At 49.1% G+C, this 16,923-nt stretch overlaps 2 protein-coding genes across 2 annotated transcripts in view; both read left to right on the top strand.

Moving 5' to 3' along the window:
- The first annotated feature begins 445 nt into the window (after window positions 1–445).
- LOC119113932 (cilia- and flagella-associated protein 36) lies at window positions 446–2,088 on the top strand. The gene has a single exon (XM_037238165.1). The coding sequence runs from the start codon at window positions 629–631 to the stop codon at window positions 1,571–1,573; it is 945 nt and encodes a 314-aa protein (XP_037094060.1). The 5' UTR covers window positions 446–628; the 3' UTR covers window positions 1,574–2,088.
- A 4,902-nt stretch (window positions 2,089–6,990) lies between these two features.
- The window catches only part of LOC119113534 (putative low-specificity L-threonine aldolase 2), a 28,338-nt gene continuing 18,405 nt past the window's right edge, over window positions 6,991–16,923 (top strand). Inside the window, exons 1-2 of the mRNA XM_037237835.1 lie at window positions 6,991–7,236; window positions 7,920–8,011. Coding sequence (XP_037093730.1) covers window positions 6,991–7,236; window positions 7,920–8,011 — 338 coding nt within the window. The remainder of the gene's footprint in view (window positions 7,237–7,919; window positions 8,012–16,923) is intronic.

The following is a 16,923-nucleotide window of genomic DNA, read 5'->3' on the forward strand; positions in this document are numbered from 1 at the left end:
CTTGTTGCTTGGTTGCCCCAGCCCTGTTGCTTGGCTCGTTTTCGGAGATGTTCAGGGAGGGAACCCTAATCGCCGTTTCCAACCAAGGACACGGTCGTAAATGCCGGATTGACCAACAGTATGTGACCAGCTTAGCTAGCATCCCTTTGACTCTGGGGCTCTGTGAACTTCGTTTTGGAGGATGACCGACGATGTCCGTGATTGCCGGCGGAGATGAGTTTCCATAAGCACATTCACATGTGCTCGAGCTCGCCGCGAGCAATCGACTCTGCTCACCTGGCCCTCGGTCACGGCCACCTACAGCCGGCACCAGGCGGCCATGAATTCTGCAGCACTCATTCTGTTGACGCCAGGCGTCGCCATGACGACACGCCCTCAGAGGCCCGCTGGCGGTAACCAGGCCGTGGGCAGATCGATGGTGGAGTCCGCCGTGCGGCCACCTGGTCATATTGACGCTAACCGGTGCTTTGTCGGGTGTGTCGCGTCGGTGGCTGATCAGTGCGGACCGTGAGGCTGGCAGACGGCGAGTGGCCCTGATTTTCCGGGCGCGGCGCGAGGAGCGCAAGGGTGAGACCGCGGCGAGAGACTGTGTGCAGCCTCTGGAGAGACTAACTCGGCGCCCGCAGCCATGTCGAAGAAGAAGGAGGCGAAGGCTGACGACATGTCGTGGGTGTTCGACTCGCTGGTGGACTTTCTACGGGGGCCGATCTGGAACATCCCTATGATCAACTTCATCGAGCAAAAGTCGATGATCTTTGAGCCGGACGGCGACAACCAATGCGAATACCGACGCGTGCACGAGAATTACAAGAACCTGGTGGATCTCATGCTGGGTACCTACATGGAGGACATCGGCATTACACCGCTGCAGTTCGAGAAGGCCTGCAGCAAGTCCTCCAGCCGCCTGAAGTCGCAGTTTCACCAGATGCTGTTCGAGCAGCTTTGGGCGGCCGATGACTTTGACATGTTCCAGCGCATGATGGTGCGCACCAACATCGAGCTGCAGCTGCAGGCGCTGGAGCTGCTGCAGCAGCGCTATGGCCTCACGCCGGCCAGCTTCAAGGCGGAGGACACTGAGGTGAGCGAAGAAGAGCGGCGCGTGCTCGAGGAGGTCATCCGCCGCTCCATGCTGGAGCACCAGCAGGAGAAGGAGCGCATGGACCAGGAGACGCGCGACCTGGAGCGCACGATTGCCGAGACGGGCGCCGAGCGGCAGCGGCTAGAGGCTGAGCGCAGCCGTGAGCAGGAGCTCATCCGCGCCACCATGCAGCTGTCGGTGAACGAGAGGGCGTCCGACGCCGCGCCGGCCGCCGCCGACGACGGCAAGATCAGTGCCGGGGAGATCGCGAAGCGTCAGGCCTACTTGCGTCAGCAGCGCGACAAGCTGCTCGCCATGAAGCGCTGCGAGCGGCAGAAGCTGCTGGAAAGCTCGGAGAAGAAGGAGGCGACCAGCCGTCCCAAGTCGTCACGCGCCGCGCGCTCTGCGTTTGCTGGCAAGATTGACGCGAAGACGCTGGAGATGAGGAAACACCTGGCTGACGCCCTGCGGCGAGAGGTGGTAAACAAAAAGTAGCAGTACCGACGGTAGATGGCGGGAGTGGCTGTTCGTCGGGCCCAGGAGGCATGGCCGTGATTGATATTGGGATGATGGCTGAGAAGGGTTTGCTAGACTCTAGATTACTCGGTAGTTCTAGGCGGTAGTTTTCAGTTGTGTTTTTCTTATGGTGCTTTGCCTGAGCTGTGTGCGCGCGAGACACGATCCTCTTATAACTAATCAGTTTTTTAGCGCAATGGTGATTTGATGTCCATAGATGTTGACAAGCCAGAAGGCAGAGCAATGGTGGAACTTACATATCTTGTTTTTGATGGAGATATTCCTTCTCACGCTTGTCTCTGCTGAATCTTCAGGAAGTAATACACTATGCAAGTACATGTCAAAAAACAGTGGCATATTTATGCCACCTATTCTGCGGCGTGGCGTGTCAGAAGCCGTTGGTTGTCCATTCGTGTCGGTCATTCAAACACGTTGTGCACCACGTCTGTGATGTTTCGCTGCCGATTCCTGATTGTCGCTGCTGCTGTCACCGAGGCGACTAAAATCTTTATTTGATCTTGCCGCGAGTACTTCATGTTTGGCCGGGCGAGACGGTGCAGAGACACAAGAAGAAAAAAAAAACGCTGGATCGTCGTGTGCCGTATCCAGGCATTCGATCGCGGCAAATATGTGAAGCTTTCACCGTCTCACCACCTGCTCACACGAACTGACGTATATGGCGGGAGTGAGAAAAAGGCCAGGGGGGGGGGGGGAGGGGAGAACAGTCCGGCAACAATTCATGGCCCATTTTACCTGGGACGGAGAGGTGTCGCTAAAGCGAGATGATCAGACCCGTTTTTGAAGCCAATCCTTTTCATTCATCACCGGTAGATCAATGGTAAACTGAGCGACTATTGAGTGGCCTGACCCACGTGCTTGCAAGTTCTTAATCACGCACGCCAAGACAACATGTTCGAATCGGCCGGACGGTGCTGATTGTACGTGACGTCACAAGGGCTTCATGGCGCTCAGCTCGCTCAGCCTACACACAAGAAACCGGGCGGCGTTGATTGTGCGTGACCTCACAAGGGCTTCACGTCGCTCAGCTCGCTCAGCCCACACATGAGAAACCTCACGGCGAAGATCCCTACGTGGCATGTTATGAAGTACGTGCCGGATCTCTGGCTATATTTGGCACTAGAACGGACAGTCAGCACGCGATACCGAGGATCCGCATACGCAACCACCCCATCGGGTTTGAGCTTGCCCAAGGCAATCACGCAATCATCAGTGGAGAATGAATTATGGTGTACTTGTTAGCACTGCTAATGAAGCTAAGTGAAATCTACAGAGTTCCCCTTGTGACTGGAAGATGTTCGATTCGGCAGCGTTATCACGTAATATGCCATGAGCACTTTCATCACCTGTGCGCATGATCACGAGCGTCAAGCTCAGGAATGAAAAAGCTACCTATGTATAGGATATGGTCAGTGATAAAATGGACACATATACAAACAACTTCATGAAAAAGTCTGAAAATGGAGTCAGCCTACAATAGAACATCCCAGTTAGACGAAACTCGAAGCTAAGTATTGGTCTGTACTCACCGTATGTGTGTAAAGCATATGTCGAAGCATTGAAGGCTCGCTTCATGAGCAAGTTGGGCCACAAAATGTCGCCAAACGCAGTATCTTCGATAAGAGTACTTTTTAGACGGTGACTAACATGTACTCAAAACTATATTATATCAGCGCTGGTATCACAGATCAGTGGTGACACAGTGCTTTTCTTACGACACTCCGATCAGCGCCCTTCGTTGATTTTCCAACCAAGGCTCACTTCACATGGCCCAAACGGAATAAAATGCCAGATAACACTAGTCGTAAGAATCGTGGTATCAGCACGCTCCAACGGACGTGATCAGTCTGCTATGCGGCGTCTTAAAGCGTCGCGCCATTTGGGGCAGGTGGCCTCGGATGGTCCATACGCGTCCGTGAATCGGGTTCACTGCAAGGCTGTAGGCTGTCGTTAGTTGCGTTTGCGTCTTAAGAAGCTCACCGGATTGAAAGACATAGCTAACTGTCAGTTTTTAAGGCGCTGTTCGTCTCTTCTAAAGATCTCCTATGGAAGGTGTCCCTGGTAATGGCCTAAAAAGCTCTACCGATCTAGGAGGCTCGCTTTTGTGGATACCGTAACTGTAGCTTCAGAGGTCATCTTTGTGGATACCGTGCCTGTAGCTTCAGAGGTCATCTTTGTGGATACTGTAACTGTAGCTTCAGAGGTCATCTTTATGGATACTGTAACTGTAGCTTCAGAGGTCATCTTTGTGGATACTGTAACTGTAGCTTCATAGGTCATCTTTGTGGATACCGTAACTGTAGCTTCAGAGGTCATCTTTGTGGATACTGTAACTGTAGCTTCAGAGGTCATCTTTGTGGATACCGTAACTGTAGCTTCAGAGGTCATCTTTATGGATACTGTAACTGTAGCTTCAGAGGTCATCTTTGTGGATACCGTAACTGTAGCTTCAGAGGTCATCTTTGTGGATACTGTAACTGTAGCTTCATAGGTCATCTTTGTGGATACCGTAACTGTAGCTTCAGAGGTCTTTGTGGATGCTGTAACTGTAGCTTCAGAGGTCATCTTTGTGGATACCGTAACTGTAGCTTCAGAGGTCATCTTTGTGGATACTGTAACTGTAGCTTCATAGGTCATCTTTGTGGATACCGTAACTGTAGCTTCAGAGGTCATCTTTGTGGATGCTGTAACTGTAGCTTCAGAGGTCATCTTTGTGGATGCTGTAACTGTAGCTTCAGAGGTCATCTTTGTGGATACCGTAACTATAGCTTCAGAGGTCATCGGAAGATTTTAGATTGGCGCATGTTAAGCATTCATCCTACGGCTGCTACCGAGAGGGACATCGGCTTTGGAGCAGAAGGCCAACTATTACTGACATATGTCTCGTACTCTGGCCGCCGCACCTCTGATTTAGCGCGATGACCAGTTGACAGGCGTGAAATAAAATGCTTGTAATTATGTGGTCTATGGTGCCCAATAAATGTAACAGAAATGTTCAAAATTTCTTGAGCAACTGCTGATAACCACATTGCATGGATTTTGTACTAAATTCCGCTGAGGGAGACAATGTCAGAATGTACAAGGCATACGACAGTAATACCAGATATGTACATAGATAGCACAAGTCGCCAACACTGCCACTAATTGCACGATTTCGTCGCATTACCAAAAGTGATATAATTTTCACGTACTCTTAGAACCATGATAATCGGTAGTGGTATGGCTACAGTGGTATGGCTACAGTGATGCAGTTTTGCAAACTGCGTAGGGGTGTGGGAGGAAACCCAGCAAGAAAATGGCTAAGCCTGCCGCTGAAATGCAATTGAAACAGCTTTTTGTCCAGATTTGACCCACTTTCGTTTCATAGCTGCGAGCAGGGACATAGCCAGGGACAAGGACATCTTCCGTATGCCTTTAAGCGCCGAGTGGAGGAGCAGCTGTCGGCGGAAGCAGACGCGAATCCTGGAGCCGTTGAGGACATTGGACCAGGTCTACCAGATCGCGCCAGTGGTGGAGCCAGACGGGAAAATCCGTCGGAAACTGAGGGCAAACGGCAAAGCGCGCTATCCGTGTTGATAAGTATCCACTGCCTCGTGTTCAGGACTTATTCGCTCTGCTTGCTGGAGGTCTCACATTTGCCCAGCTCGACATGTCCTGTGCGTGCCAGCGGCTCACCACACCAGAGCACCAGCGCCATCTGTTGCCCGTCAGCACTTATACGAGTTAATACCGCCAAAGACGCTTACCATGTGGCGTTAATGCAGCTGTACGACTATTCCAGCGAGAAATGGAAAAACTGATGGTGGGGCCGCCGAACGTCTTCGTTTTTTTCTGGACGACGTCCTGGTATCTGACCGGGACGAGGAGGATTTGCTCAAGACAATAGAACAAGTGCTGTCTCGCCTCCGGAAAGCCAGTATGCGGGTAAGAACTGGCGAATGCAAATTGTTAGCACCGTCTGCTGAGTATTTGGGTCACGTAATTGACAAATATAGCATCCGACCTACCAAGGCCAAGATCGGAGCCATCGCTGGAGTGCAGGCGCCGAGAAACGTCAAGGACTTGCCATAACTCTTGGAAATGGTTAACTTCTACGCCGAGTTCATTCCAAGTCATTGCCATGTCTTCATCCCTGTTTTTGCACTCTTCAAGAAGATCATTTTGAGCAAAACGGCTTTGCTGAATGCAAACGGCTGTTAAACCCGGGCTTACTGCTGGCACATACTAGCAAGGCTTCGTCCTGAAATTCCCCACGCTAACTGTCTTAGCAAACTTCCAGTCAACGCTGGAAGATTTACGGAGTTGGCGGACGAAACCGAAATCTGCTTCTGCTCGCTTGCCACTTCGAGGACAGTCACAAAGCCTCAGTCCCAAAAAGCTGAGGATGATGACAGCGCGTCACCGAGTTCTTAGTCAAGTCCTACGCTGTGTTCTAATGGGCTGGCCACAAAATTCTGGCGAAGGCTTTCGATCGTACAGTTGTCACCAAATTAAGTCGCACGCGCTGGGCAACGGCACTATGTTGAGCATTAGTGTAGTTGTTTCCCTGAAAATTCGAAAAAAATCCCGAAAGCCTCTGAACTGCATGCATGACATTTTGGCGCAGTTAAGAAGAAGCACTTGGTGAGATCATCAGTTTGGTGGTCTGACGTAGACAAGGAGATCGGGAGTTTGCTATCTAGTTGTGACATCTGCCAGCTTCATCGTCAGGACACAGCGAAAGAAAGCCTTCTCCCATGACAGTGGCCACGACTGACGTTGGCGTCAGGACGAAAGACATCGGACGGAGCAGGCAACCGAATCAGCAATCCATGCGTCATCAAGTTCGCCGTCGCCGCCTGAGCCTCGGCAGAAGAACAAACCGCTGCCCTGCCAGTGACACCTGCCAAAAGAACGGGTGAGTCCAGAGCTGGCTGTTCTCATCATGCAAGCAGTTACCTCCAGTCTGGGTCCACACGCAAGTGAAGTATCTTACAGCCATGAGACGATTGGACGACCAGAATTGCAGCGTCTAGCAGAAGTCACCAACAAAATAAAGATGATGTCCGATCCCATTGTCCCACTTATCGTTCACTGGAACGGGAAAATTGTCTCCGACTTCAGCGCAAGACGGTCTATGATTTCACAATCCTCGAGTCCTGCGAACACATCGATAAGCCTTTCGCTGCGCAGAAGCTGCACGCCAAGCGGAAAGCTGCGCTGGACATGTTGGCCATCTGCGGCATTGCGGAGTGGGTCGTCAGGCTCAGCTTTGACCCTACGGCTTCCGACGTGTCTTCCAGGGAGCTTACGTCTTCATCGAGTGAGGCTTTCACCTCAAGCTGCTAAACTTGGTGTGCCGGCATCATGCGCGAACACCTAATTCGAGAAGCCTTTGAATGGCCAAGAAGGCTGTTACCGAGTGCCTGGTCTTCTCTCGCCCCGACATTCAGATACTAACACACCTGACGGAGCACTGCCAGCTCGTGTGCACCGGCCAGTTCTGCGCCATCTCCGAGAAGGACGGCATCAAGCCGCCGCTCGAGGCACGCGACCATCTGACCGCGAGTTTCCAGTGTCATATCAGCAAGGGCCAGCCGCGCACTGACTACCGAGGGGTCCTGAAGCTGGCGATCATCGCGCTTGTTTGAGTCCTCACCAATACGTGCGTGTCATGCCACCTTCTTCTTCCCACCTTCATGTTGATGTCCATCGATTAAAAAGGTATCCACATTGGGGATAGTATCACTCCAGTCAGGCGTACATTGCACAAACAAGTGACAGGTATCTACACAAACACAATAAAAACGGTCAAGGTTGCGATGCATGCAAACAAAAAACAGCATGGGTATCCGATGGCCATGCATACCGTGTGAGCCATGCCCATGACAGTTGGAAACATACGCGTGGTTGAAGATTTATTGGTGACGTTCAGAAGCCGAGTCCCGCAAAACACCAAAACGCTTATTCGCGGCATGCAGGGAGCGTCATCCGTACCGGCTGGCTTCGGTGACCTCATGCGTTCGATGGCCTGTGACAGTTCTAGCAGAGTTGCAGGGCACAGCATGAAGGGAGCGTCATCTGTACCGGCTGGCTTCGGTAACCTCACGCGTTCAATGGCCTGTGACAGTTCTAGCAGAGTTGCAGGGCACAGCATGAAGGGAGTGTTATCGGCACCTGCTGCCTTCGGTGACCTCATGCGTTCGATGGCCTGTGACAGTTCTAGCAGAGTTGCAGGGCACAGCATGAAGGGCTGTGACAGCTCTAGCAGAATTGCAGGGCACAGTACAAGCGCTGTTGACCAAAGACGGGATGGTCTCGGCCCGAGCGACCCCGGAACGCCGAGCGGCTTCGGCCCGAGCGACCCCGGAACGCCGAGCGGCTTCGGCCCGAGCGACCCCGGAACGCCGAGCGGCTTCGGTTCGGGCGACCCCGGGACATGGGATAGCCTTGGTTTGAGCGACCTGGGAACGCTGGTGCGCTCTTCGCAATGTTGCGCCGACACTGGTATTCGCAGTGACTCTCAGGGGCTCTGATGCGGCTCCAGGTTCGCCGGACCTCGTCGCGGTCCTCTGTCGCCGGCGTCAGCTCGGATTGTTGCGCAGCCACAAGCACCCCGGTCGACCTGCGGGTAGTGCTCGTCGGTCACTGCATCCCACACCGCCATCAACTCTTCGTCGGCCATCTGTGCGTTGTAGAGCGGTCAGCCGTCAGGAGGCTCAGAAACATGAGGAACCAGTTGACACGCTTCCAGCGCCTCCTCGTGACCAGCAGCGGTGGCGGGGGCGCTGTATGCACACTCTGGCGCGGAGTGATACCGGTTGGTGGGCAGCAGATGGACCCGGCAGCACGGCGACGGATTCAAGAGTCCGTCAGGCTGGTCATGACCGGTTTCAGCACCGAGAATGTCTGGTTGAGGTGCATCGGCTATCACACCAGCTGCGTGATGTCGAGGTCGCTCGGGATCCGCTGGGGGCCTCGTGAACCGATTTCATGCATTCTTGGTGTCCTGGAAGGGCGTTGGCGTTGCAGAAGCTGCACGTCGGTGCAGATGACTTGGTAGCGCCGCCGCCGGCCGCCGTCGGCTGCAATACCCGAAAGGAATAACTCTGGGTCAGACTTGCAGGTGACACTAGGTCACGTCTCGACAGGGGCGTCACGCAGCGCCTGAGACGCCCGGGCGTGCGTCTACTGCCTCACATTCAGAACCCCCGGGAACAGCGCCGAGTCTCGGGGGTTCCAAGTCACTCTCACTTCGCCGCGACCAGTGGACAGCTAAGGAGATCAACACCATTTTACTCGAATACCGCACTGAAAACATGTCACGTCATGGCAAAGCATAATAAGGTCAGAGTAGGTCACGCGAGGACGTACAAGGTCGTATGAGATCATTCAAGGACAATGATCGCCGTTGCCAGTAGCGGGAAGCCACGTGCAAGAGTGACACGCGAGACCACCCCTATATCGTGTTTGTAAAGTTTATGACTATAATTTCATATACCACCATACCCGTTCTCAGGTTGTTAAAATACATTGCCAGGCTTCGATAAGCCTATGTACACTCTATGGAACTATACAATCTTGAGTACCTGTAGATGCACGACACACGGTTTCTGACTGCACGAAAACAATGCCCTGGCCACTTAGACCAGGTTAGCACTGTAGATATTCATTTCATGGTTTATAAACCGACGTTGGTTGACCTCAAAGTCAGCCTAAACTGGTATTTGTGTGCTCGGGATGCTTTTTCATGCAGCTGCATCTAACAAAATAAAGTTAGCCGGATGCATATTGTGAATGAAAACAAACAAGGATCGCTTTTGAGCTGCTGGTAGACCATTCGTGAACGATGACCAAACACGACCTGCTCCTTTTGGGGGGTAGGAATAGTCGGAATGGACTATGGTTAAAGGACAGAGGGGCCCGCCTTCATAAAATGACTCAGATTAATATTGTGCTTTCAGGAACATACCGCGTAGTGTAAACCTCGGTCTTATTCAAATTCAAGAATGAAAACAATATTGTAGGCTTTTGGGCGCAACGGCCTTCTAAAAGCCAAATTCACTGGTTTAACTTGTACACCAGTGACTTTTTTTCTAGTAACAGGCATCAAGGTTCAAGGAGGTTCCATGAGGAGGTCAAGGGGCGATTTGAACACCAATCTTGATTTAGACCTTGCTTGACCTTATTTTTACTCCAAGGTCATGACCTACAAACCTTACGTGTTCACACAACTGTTTTTATATGCTGGTCAATATACCCGGTGAGTTTTGTCACTCTAGCTCTTTTATTTTTTAGATACGGGGATGGGTGTCAAATTCAGACCCTAACCAAACCAACCAATCAAGCCAAACCAAAATCTTAACTCACCTGTGTGGAATACAATCAGCCACCCAGGCGCCTGCGCTTGCGGGCCGGCTAAGCGGTGGTTTGTACAAATGAAGCGACCGGTTTTGGTCAACTTTACTCATGCGAAATGTGCAGCCTGGCGCACACAATATCGTTGTGGATGACGCATATTGTATTGTTGATGTCTTGTGTCTTCAGGAAATATTGTTCATGTCGGATTACGTAGACTTATAGGGTCGTCCATGCCTTAGCGATCGGCTGATGACAGTGTTCTAGAATTGCCGGCTTCGGGTGTAAAGCAACACCCTATGAGGAGAAATTTTCACTCCTTTTCTCATATTTTACGTGAATTTTTCACTCCTGCCTGACACTGTCTAATCGCACATGCAAAACACATAATTCCCTTTCTGAGGTTTTCAGATGTCATCCAAAACCGAGCTCACTTGAAGCCACCAAGCATAAACAAGGCTACACAGAACCTGGACACCTATGGCTATGTCCTGCCTCACCTTTATCTAAATCATGTCGATGTATGCACAGAGCAAGGGCGCCAGGTACCTTCAAGCCCAAGACCCCCAGCGACTCCAGCCGCTTGCACGCATCAACTTTGGTTTGTTTGCAAAATGCGTCACAATTGGCAGGAGTGTGCCAAATGCAAGGTTTTCCCGCATCCCCAATTTTTTGTTTCACCACCACACCGCGAAAGCAGAGCTTGGTGCAAACACAAGCAAGGCCTGGTAGGTAATTTTGCTCCAAGTAGTTCTTTTACCCGACCATTGACCATTAAATTGCATCACTCCCGAAATGCAGGAGTGAAAAATTTCAGAAATGTCTTTTAGATAAAATTTACAAATGAGTATCACCATTTGAGCACTTGTTTTAACAGGCTTTAAGTCAAATAAGCTGAAAACAAAATCTTTCCAAAGAGGCATCACTTTATATATATATATATATATATATATATATATATATATATATATATATATATATATATTTAACTACTTTTATTTTTCTTGGTGTCATGCGAGTGTGATACCACTTTATTCTTCCTTGCTTTCCCATTGCTTTTAGAGGTACCATCTGTTGCTTGAAATGTTGACAAATTTCTCTGCAAGATGCTCCAATTGTAAACTTGCACGATTTTATGCATAAAATGGATTAATTCGCCAGCCGCCCAAACATATTTGATATGCAACCAAGCGTTGACAATTCACGGGGAATGAAGGAGACAATTTGAAACACGGAACTTACTTTTAGCACCATTTTTGCCCTGTTAAACCCTGGGTTGGCCATTTTTTGGTTAATCACGGTGCTCGATAACAATGAATCTAAGCCTTTCGAGTGTCTAACTCACCAGGCCCTCCGACAAGGCTATCCTTATGCTGCCATATAGAGCTTTGAGGCAGACCTGACGCAGCTAATACAGAAATGTTTGATGGCGAAATTCTGTCGTCCAGCGATGTTTATCATGCACACCTCTTACTTGTTTCGCATTTTAATTTCGTAGGTTGGTGGACGTAATCGATATTTATGTTTGGGGTGTGAGTGGGATGGCTCTGTCTGTCAGCAAACTGTGCAAACTGTGGTTCTGACTTTTTGTTGTGGGGACCAGGAAGAAGTGTGTCCCGAAAAAGCCAGCAAATCTCCTGTGGACCAAATGAATGCTTACCTTACCTACTTTCGACCCATTATTTGTAACCAGAGTTAGCCATTTTCTGTTTTAATCTATCGAGTTTTGTCATAAGACAAATTATGCTACCACAAGGAACGCAATGGGCTCATTTTGTTCCATATTCTTGATTATTTGCCCCAAATTTTGTGGAGTGGCTCCCCCATGGACCACCTCTTATCACGCTTTAACCGGATGTTTCCCATAGTTTTGGTTTGGTCTAGTTTGCTGACTGGCAAATAACTGTACTGTATATCTGCACTATATTTTTAACACTGTGTTATTCTAAGCTGCATAGCAGTTATAATATGAGGCAAATATCAGCATTAAGCAAATCGTCAGACCATCCCATTTAAGATGTGAAGCCAACATCTCAAACTATGTCATTAGGTATGAATACGCAACCCTAAATAGACACCTTTGCTGCAGCTGAAAAGGCAAGCAGCAAAACTGGCATGGTCATCTAAAAGCTATGTCACTTTTGCAGACGAGTGACTGTTTTGTGGAGCATACTCATTATTGACCTTGACAGAGGTTAACCATGACAATCAGAATAAGCTGCTCAAAGTGATTTAAAGTGTTGTGTGTTGTCAACTTTGTCTGATGTCAACAAGCATACAAAAATGAACTGAATAAAAATGCAGGTTGAAACCAGCCAAAACATGACCTTTTTCATGTTATTATTACAAGTACTGCTGTCAACAGATAAGTGAGTTGAGATGATGTTCAACATATGGGCTACTCTAAGTTAGGTTAAGTTGGTTAAGTGCACAGCGAATGACAATAGGAATTGTGCGGGGATCAGTAACTCACAACTGCTGCTGTGATACCAACAGGTTAGACAGGATGAGATGAAGTAAGGCCTCTTAAGGTTAGGCATAGTGAGGCTACTTTCATGGAAATAAGCATTGGTATTTTGTAGGAAACAGTGACAAAATGTTTGTTTTCCCTGACCCCATCTTAACAGAAGCCAGAGGTATGTGTATTTTGTTTGGCTTGGTGATGGGCTGATGTGGAGGACTCCAAGGTTTTTCTGTTTGAGTTTTTCATGCTTGTTGAATTTTCTTTTGTTATTTTGTTGTTTAATTCCTTTGCTTTTTTTGTTAAAAATGCCGTGGAAGTGAAGTGCAAAGTGCGGCATCAAATTAGTAGTGTTAATGAATTTCTATGCTCACTACACTGTCATGAAGTTGCGATGCTTTAATGTATTCTGTTTCACTTTAATGGCCTAAGATGTTAACAAACCAAACAGTTTTGTCAGCTTTATGATACTATGTCCATGCCAACCCGAAATAGATGTCTTTGTTTGCTGAAGCATCAGTCACTAGCTCATAAGTTCCATCTTTTTTAAATTGAATTTTTCACTCCCGGACGGTCGTTTTGCGATGAAATTTTCACCCCACCCTAGTTAAAAAATGATTCTAGCTCACTGGCTGATGATCGGTTGCGGACCGTTGCCCTCGCCGGCAGAACATTTGCCATCATTTAAAATTGTCTCAACTAAGAACACAACGTGGTAGGCACACGTTTTTGTCTCAAAATGGCGAATTAAATGGCCGAGGGGCCGGTAAAATTTGAGCGAAATTAAACGACATACGGATGAAATATTGGCAAACACTATGCAGAGGGAGGAGGACGCGTGGGTTTACTTTGCTATCTGGTTGAGGGTTAGCGCACTAACAAATGAAACCACCCAAAGTGTTATCAATCAGCTTGCAGTGCTTTGGACTGAAGCCTGTCCAATCCTGCGTCCGACTCGATGATTTCTCCAAAGCAAGCATGGTTCTCCAATCGGTACTGAGTTAATCCGGGGCCCCAGGCAACGGCGTGGTGCGGTGATTGCTTGGTTCAACGCGCGTCTCAGTTGACCTGACGTGCCCTTCCTTGTTGTCGAGATGTCCTACATGTTTCGGTGAGTATGGCCTATGTTGACCTGGTCCACGCTTGACGCCCGAGGGCCCTGGAGCCGCAGGTGCACCAAGTGGCCGTGGCGCCACTCGGCGCACTACAGAGCCCTGGACACTTTGGAGCACTAAACTTGCAGGCAGCTGGCCGTATTGGCAGGAGACGAGTTAGTGACAATGGGAATGTATTACTTTGAGCAATTCGCAGGCTAAATAAAGTTGCCGACGGCTGGAGAGAGGAAGCCAGCTTGCTGACTCCGAGTCCTGCTTCATCCCATGTCACTACTGCACAATATATGGAATACTTATTGCACGACGACTTGTTCACCGGTTCTCACCGAATACTGCTGCTCGCGAGTCAATTATTTGCGCTCATTTGGTACCATAGACCAGCATTGCTGGTCGCTGAACCTTGTGTCCCTATGTGCATCACTCTGTGTTGACGGTTATGGCCAAGTAATCTCCGCACTGTTGTTCAAACCTTGCACTTCCGGGAATGAGCCCTTCCTTGCTCGCGTGTGATCGATGATGACGTGACCCAGAGTCACGTCATTTAATCGACGCTATGGAAACGGCAAATGCAAGCAGTCAACAGCGCATCGCCGAGCTCGGCGCTGCAGCGTGCCGCACTCGGCTGGAAAAGCTGGTCGACGTAAGCCGCCCGGATCAAGCAGCGGAATCGATCGTCGTCCGACAAACAGCGTAAAATAGAATAACGCGTCGTCAAACGAGTTGGGTAAGTTTCCTCTGAAACGAGCTCTGCTCCAAAGGCGTGGCAATGTGCTGAGTGTACACGTTGTACTAAAGGCGTGGCAATGTGCTGAGTGTACACGTTGTACCAAAGGCGTGGCAATGTGCTGAGTGTACATGTTGTTCCAAAGGCATGGCAATGTGCTGAGTGTACACGTTGTACCAAAGGCATGACAATGTGCTGCGTGTACACGTTGTACCAAAGGCGTGGCAATGTGCTGAGTGTACATGTTGTTCCAAAGGCATGGCAATGTGCTGAGTGTACACGTTGTACCAAAGGCATGGCAATGTGCTGAGTGTACATGTTGTTCCAAAGGCATGGCAATGTGCTGCGTGTACACGTTGTACCAAAGGCATGACAATGTGCTGAGTGTACACGTTATACCAAAGGCGTGGCAATGCGCTTTCCATTCCAATTTACCTCTCCTTTGACCTTGTAGTGCTCATCAAACTTCGAAAGCTAGCAAATGCCCTGTGACTATTTTTTACGAGGGTTTGGTGTGTATGGAGGTGTGTGTGTGTGTGTGTGTGTGTGTGTGTGTGTGTGTGTGTGTGTGTGTGTGTGTGTGTGTGTGTGTGTGTGTGTGTGTGTGTGTGTGTGTGTGTGTGTGTGTGTGTGTGTGTGTGTGTGTGTGTGTGTGTGTGTGTGTGTGTGTATGTGCGTGTGCGTGCGCATGTGTGTGTGTGTGTGTGTGCGCGCGCGTGTAAGGTGATTAGTGATTCCGTCGGCCGGGCGGTGATCTCGCGTCCGCGAGCACATAGCAGATGCATTAGTAGCCGCGTTAAACTATTCGCTCGATTATGCATGATTTTATAGAGGTGGCGTATTCCCGTCAACAGCTTGCTTCCATGTGGCCTGTGACGTCATTTGTGATATCAACAGATTCCCTAAGATAAAAAAACAACAAAAAACAATGGTGACCTGAGACAAAGTCTAGGTGACAATTATTTGCGCTGCACTAACGAACACGGAGCATTTTTGCTCCGCTATAACTAATGGAGTGAAATGGTGACTGGTGGCCATTAGACCACTGGCGGCCATTAGGCCACTGGTGGCCTGAGCCGATTCTCTGATAACCCACCGTCATGACGACAGGCCGTTTGGCAGGCGCCATATGTAAATGCAAAGTGCCGACTGGCTGGCAGCACCCGTTTGGGGCTGAAATTTGCCCCCTGCCTTTGGAGCGCTGTTTTACTGTCTTTGTGAGCTAGTGTCAAACCTGGAGTACTTATGTTGACACGTGAGAATTGTGTGGTAGGTATGGCGGCAAATGCACCACAATGGTAAAGTCGCATTTCCGAAATAATATCAAGCGATGCTGAAATATCGTAACTTGTATTTTGGAGAGCCCATGCCGTCTTTCCGCGTCTCAAAACTCCCGTTACGTGGTGGTTTATGCTGTCTTGTCTGGCAAAGGCTAATGCCGGTAACTTCTTGGGATTGGGGGTGGCTGATAAAGAGCTGCAACGTAGATGAATTTTGTATACCTTAAGCTCACTTATTAGAGACATTCACGGGTAATATCTTGTTAGCCAATCTATCCGACATCAAAGTCAACCCACCGTGTACCAGTCGTGACATCAAACAGGCATATATTTATCTTCATGCCGATCGACTTCCTTGCTGCATGTAATGACCCGTGAATCATTGAATGTTGGCTAAGCCCCTCAGTGAATCTCTCATGAATACTTAAGCCGCGCCTGGGTGGCCGGTTGAAAACCACACACTCGGTTGGCGGGTTAATTTGACCCCTCCCCTAGGATCACAAAAATTAAGTAAGCTGGAGGCATCAAATTTACAGGGTGAGTTTATTTTCACGCGCACCCACTTGTCACTTGCGCCAAAATTCAAGATTTCTATACTAGGAAGTTTTGACAGCCTGTCAGGTGCAATGGGTGGCCGTGGATTCAGCTGTTGTTTGATATGCCTTCAGAATGAAGGATAAGTTTAAGAAAGCCAGATTGTCGAATGTAGTATCTCCTAATTCAGCAAAGAACCAAGCGTATAATGAACAAAATTTTGGGAGCAAAAGTATTCAAGGGTAAGAAATGTGAAGTAAACAATAACATCTGAATAAAGGCCTAAGACGGAGGCTATAATTTCCTGGACCTGTCTAAGAATGAGGTTGTTCGTTGGTTTCAGGAGTATGGAAGGACTGGGACTAAATTATAACCACACAAATCAGGAGGAGCGTTGAAAATGCCTCATTATCCTACGGATTGTTGCCAGAACATCCTGCCAAGGCAAGCTAAAACTGGATTGTGTGACATGCCATGTACATCAGTACGCTCCGATCCCTATGATCTGCCAAAAATGTAGAATGTTTTGCCACCCAGAAAGTCGATGTCAAAACGAACAAAGTTTTCTACATGGAAACCCATACATGAGGAAGAGCGCCAACCAATGAGGAGGAATTGCGGCACAGCTGGGCATACATGCCCTGCTTTGCCGTAATTTTACACTGTTTACTACCCGTTTTTACACTACTTGTGGTATACTGTGTGGACGAAAGCGAGCGAAATATGACAGATCAGAACTGAACAGGAAATGTAGGACGCAGCATGAAAAGCACTGTGATCCTCCTGGCTTGCAGATATACTCGAGCATGATGGTTTTTCCGAGCATTCGTGCTACGTTGCAATGCGCACTCCCTGTTTTC

Source organism: Pollicipes pollicipes, unplaced genomic scaffold, assembly GCF_011947565.3.
Source record: "Pollicipes pollicipes isolate AB1234 unplaced genomic scaffold, Ppol_2.1 Scaffold_7262;HRSCAF=8765_pilon_pilon_pilon, whole genome shotgun sequence".
Taxonomy (NCBI): domain Eukaryota; kingdom Metazoa; phylum Arthropoda; class Thecostraca; order Pollicipedomorpha; family Pollicipedidae; genus Pollicipes; species Pollicipes pollicipes.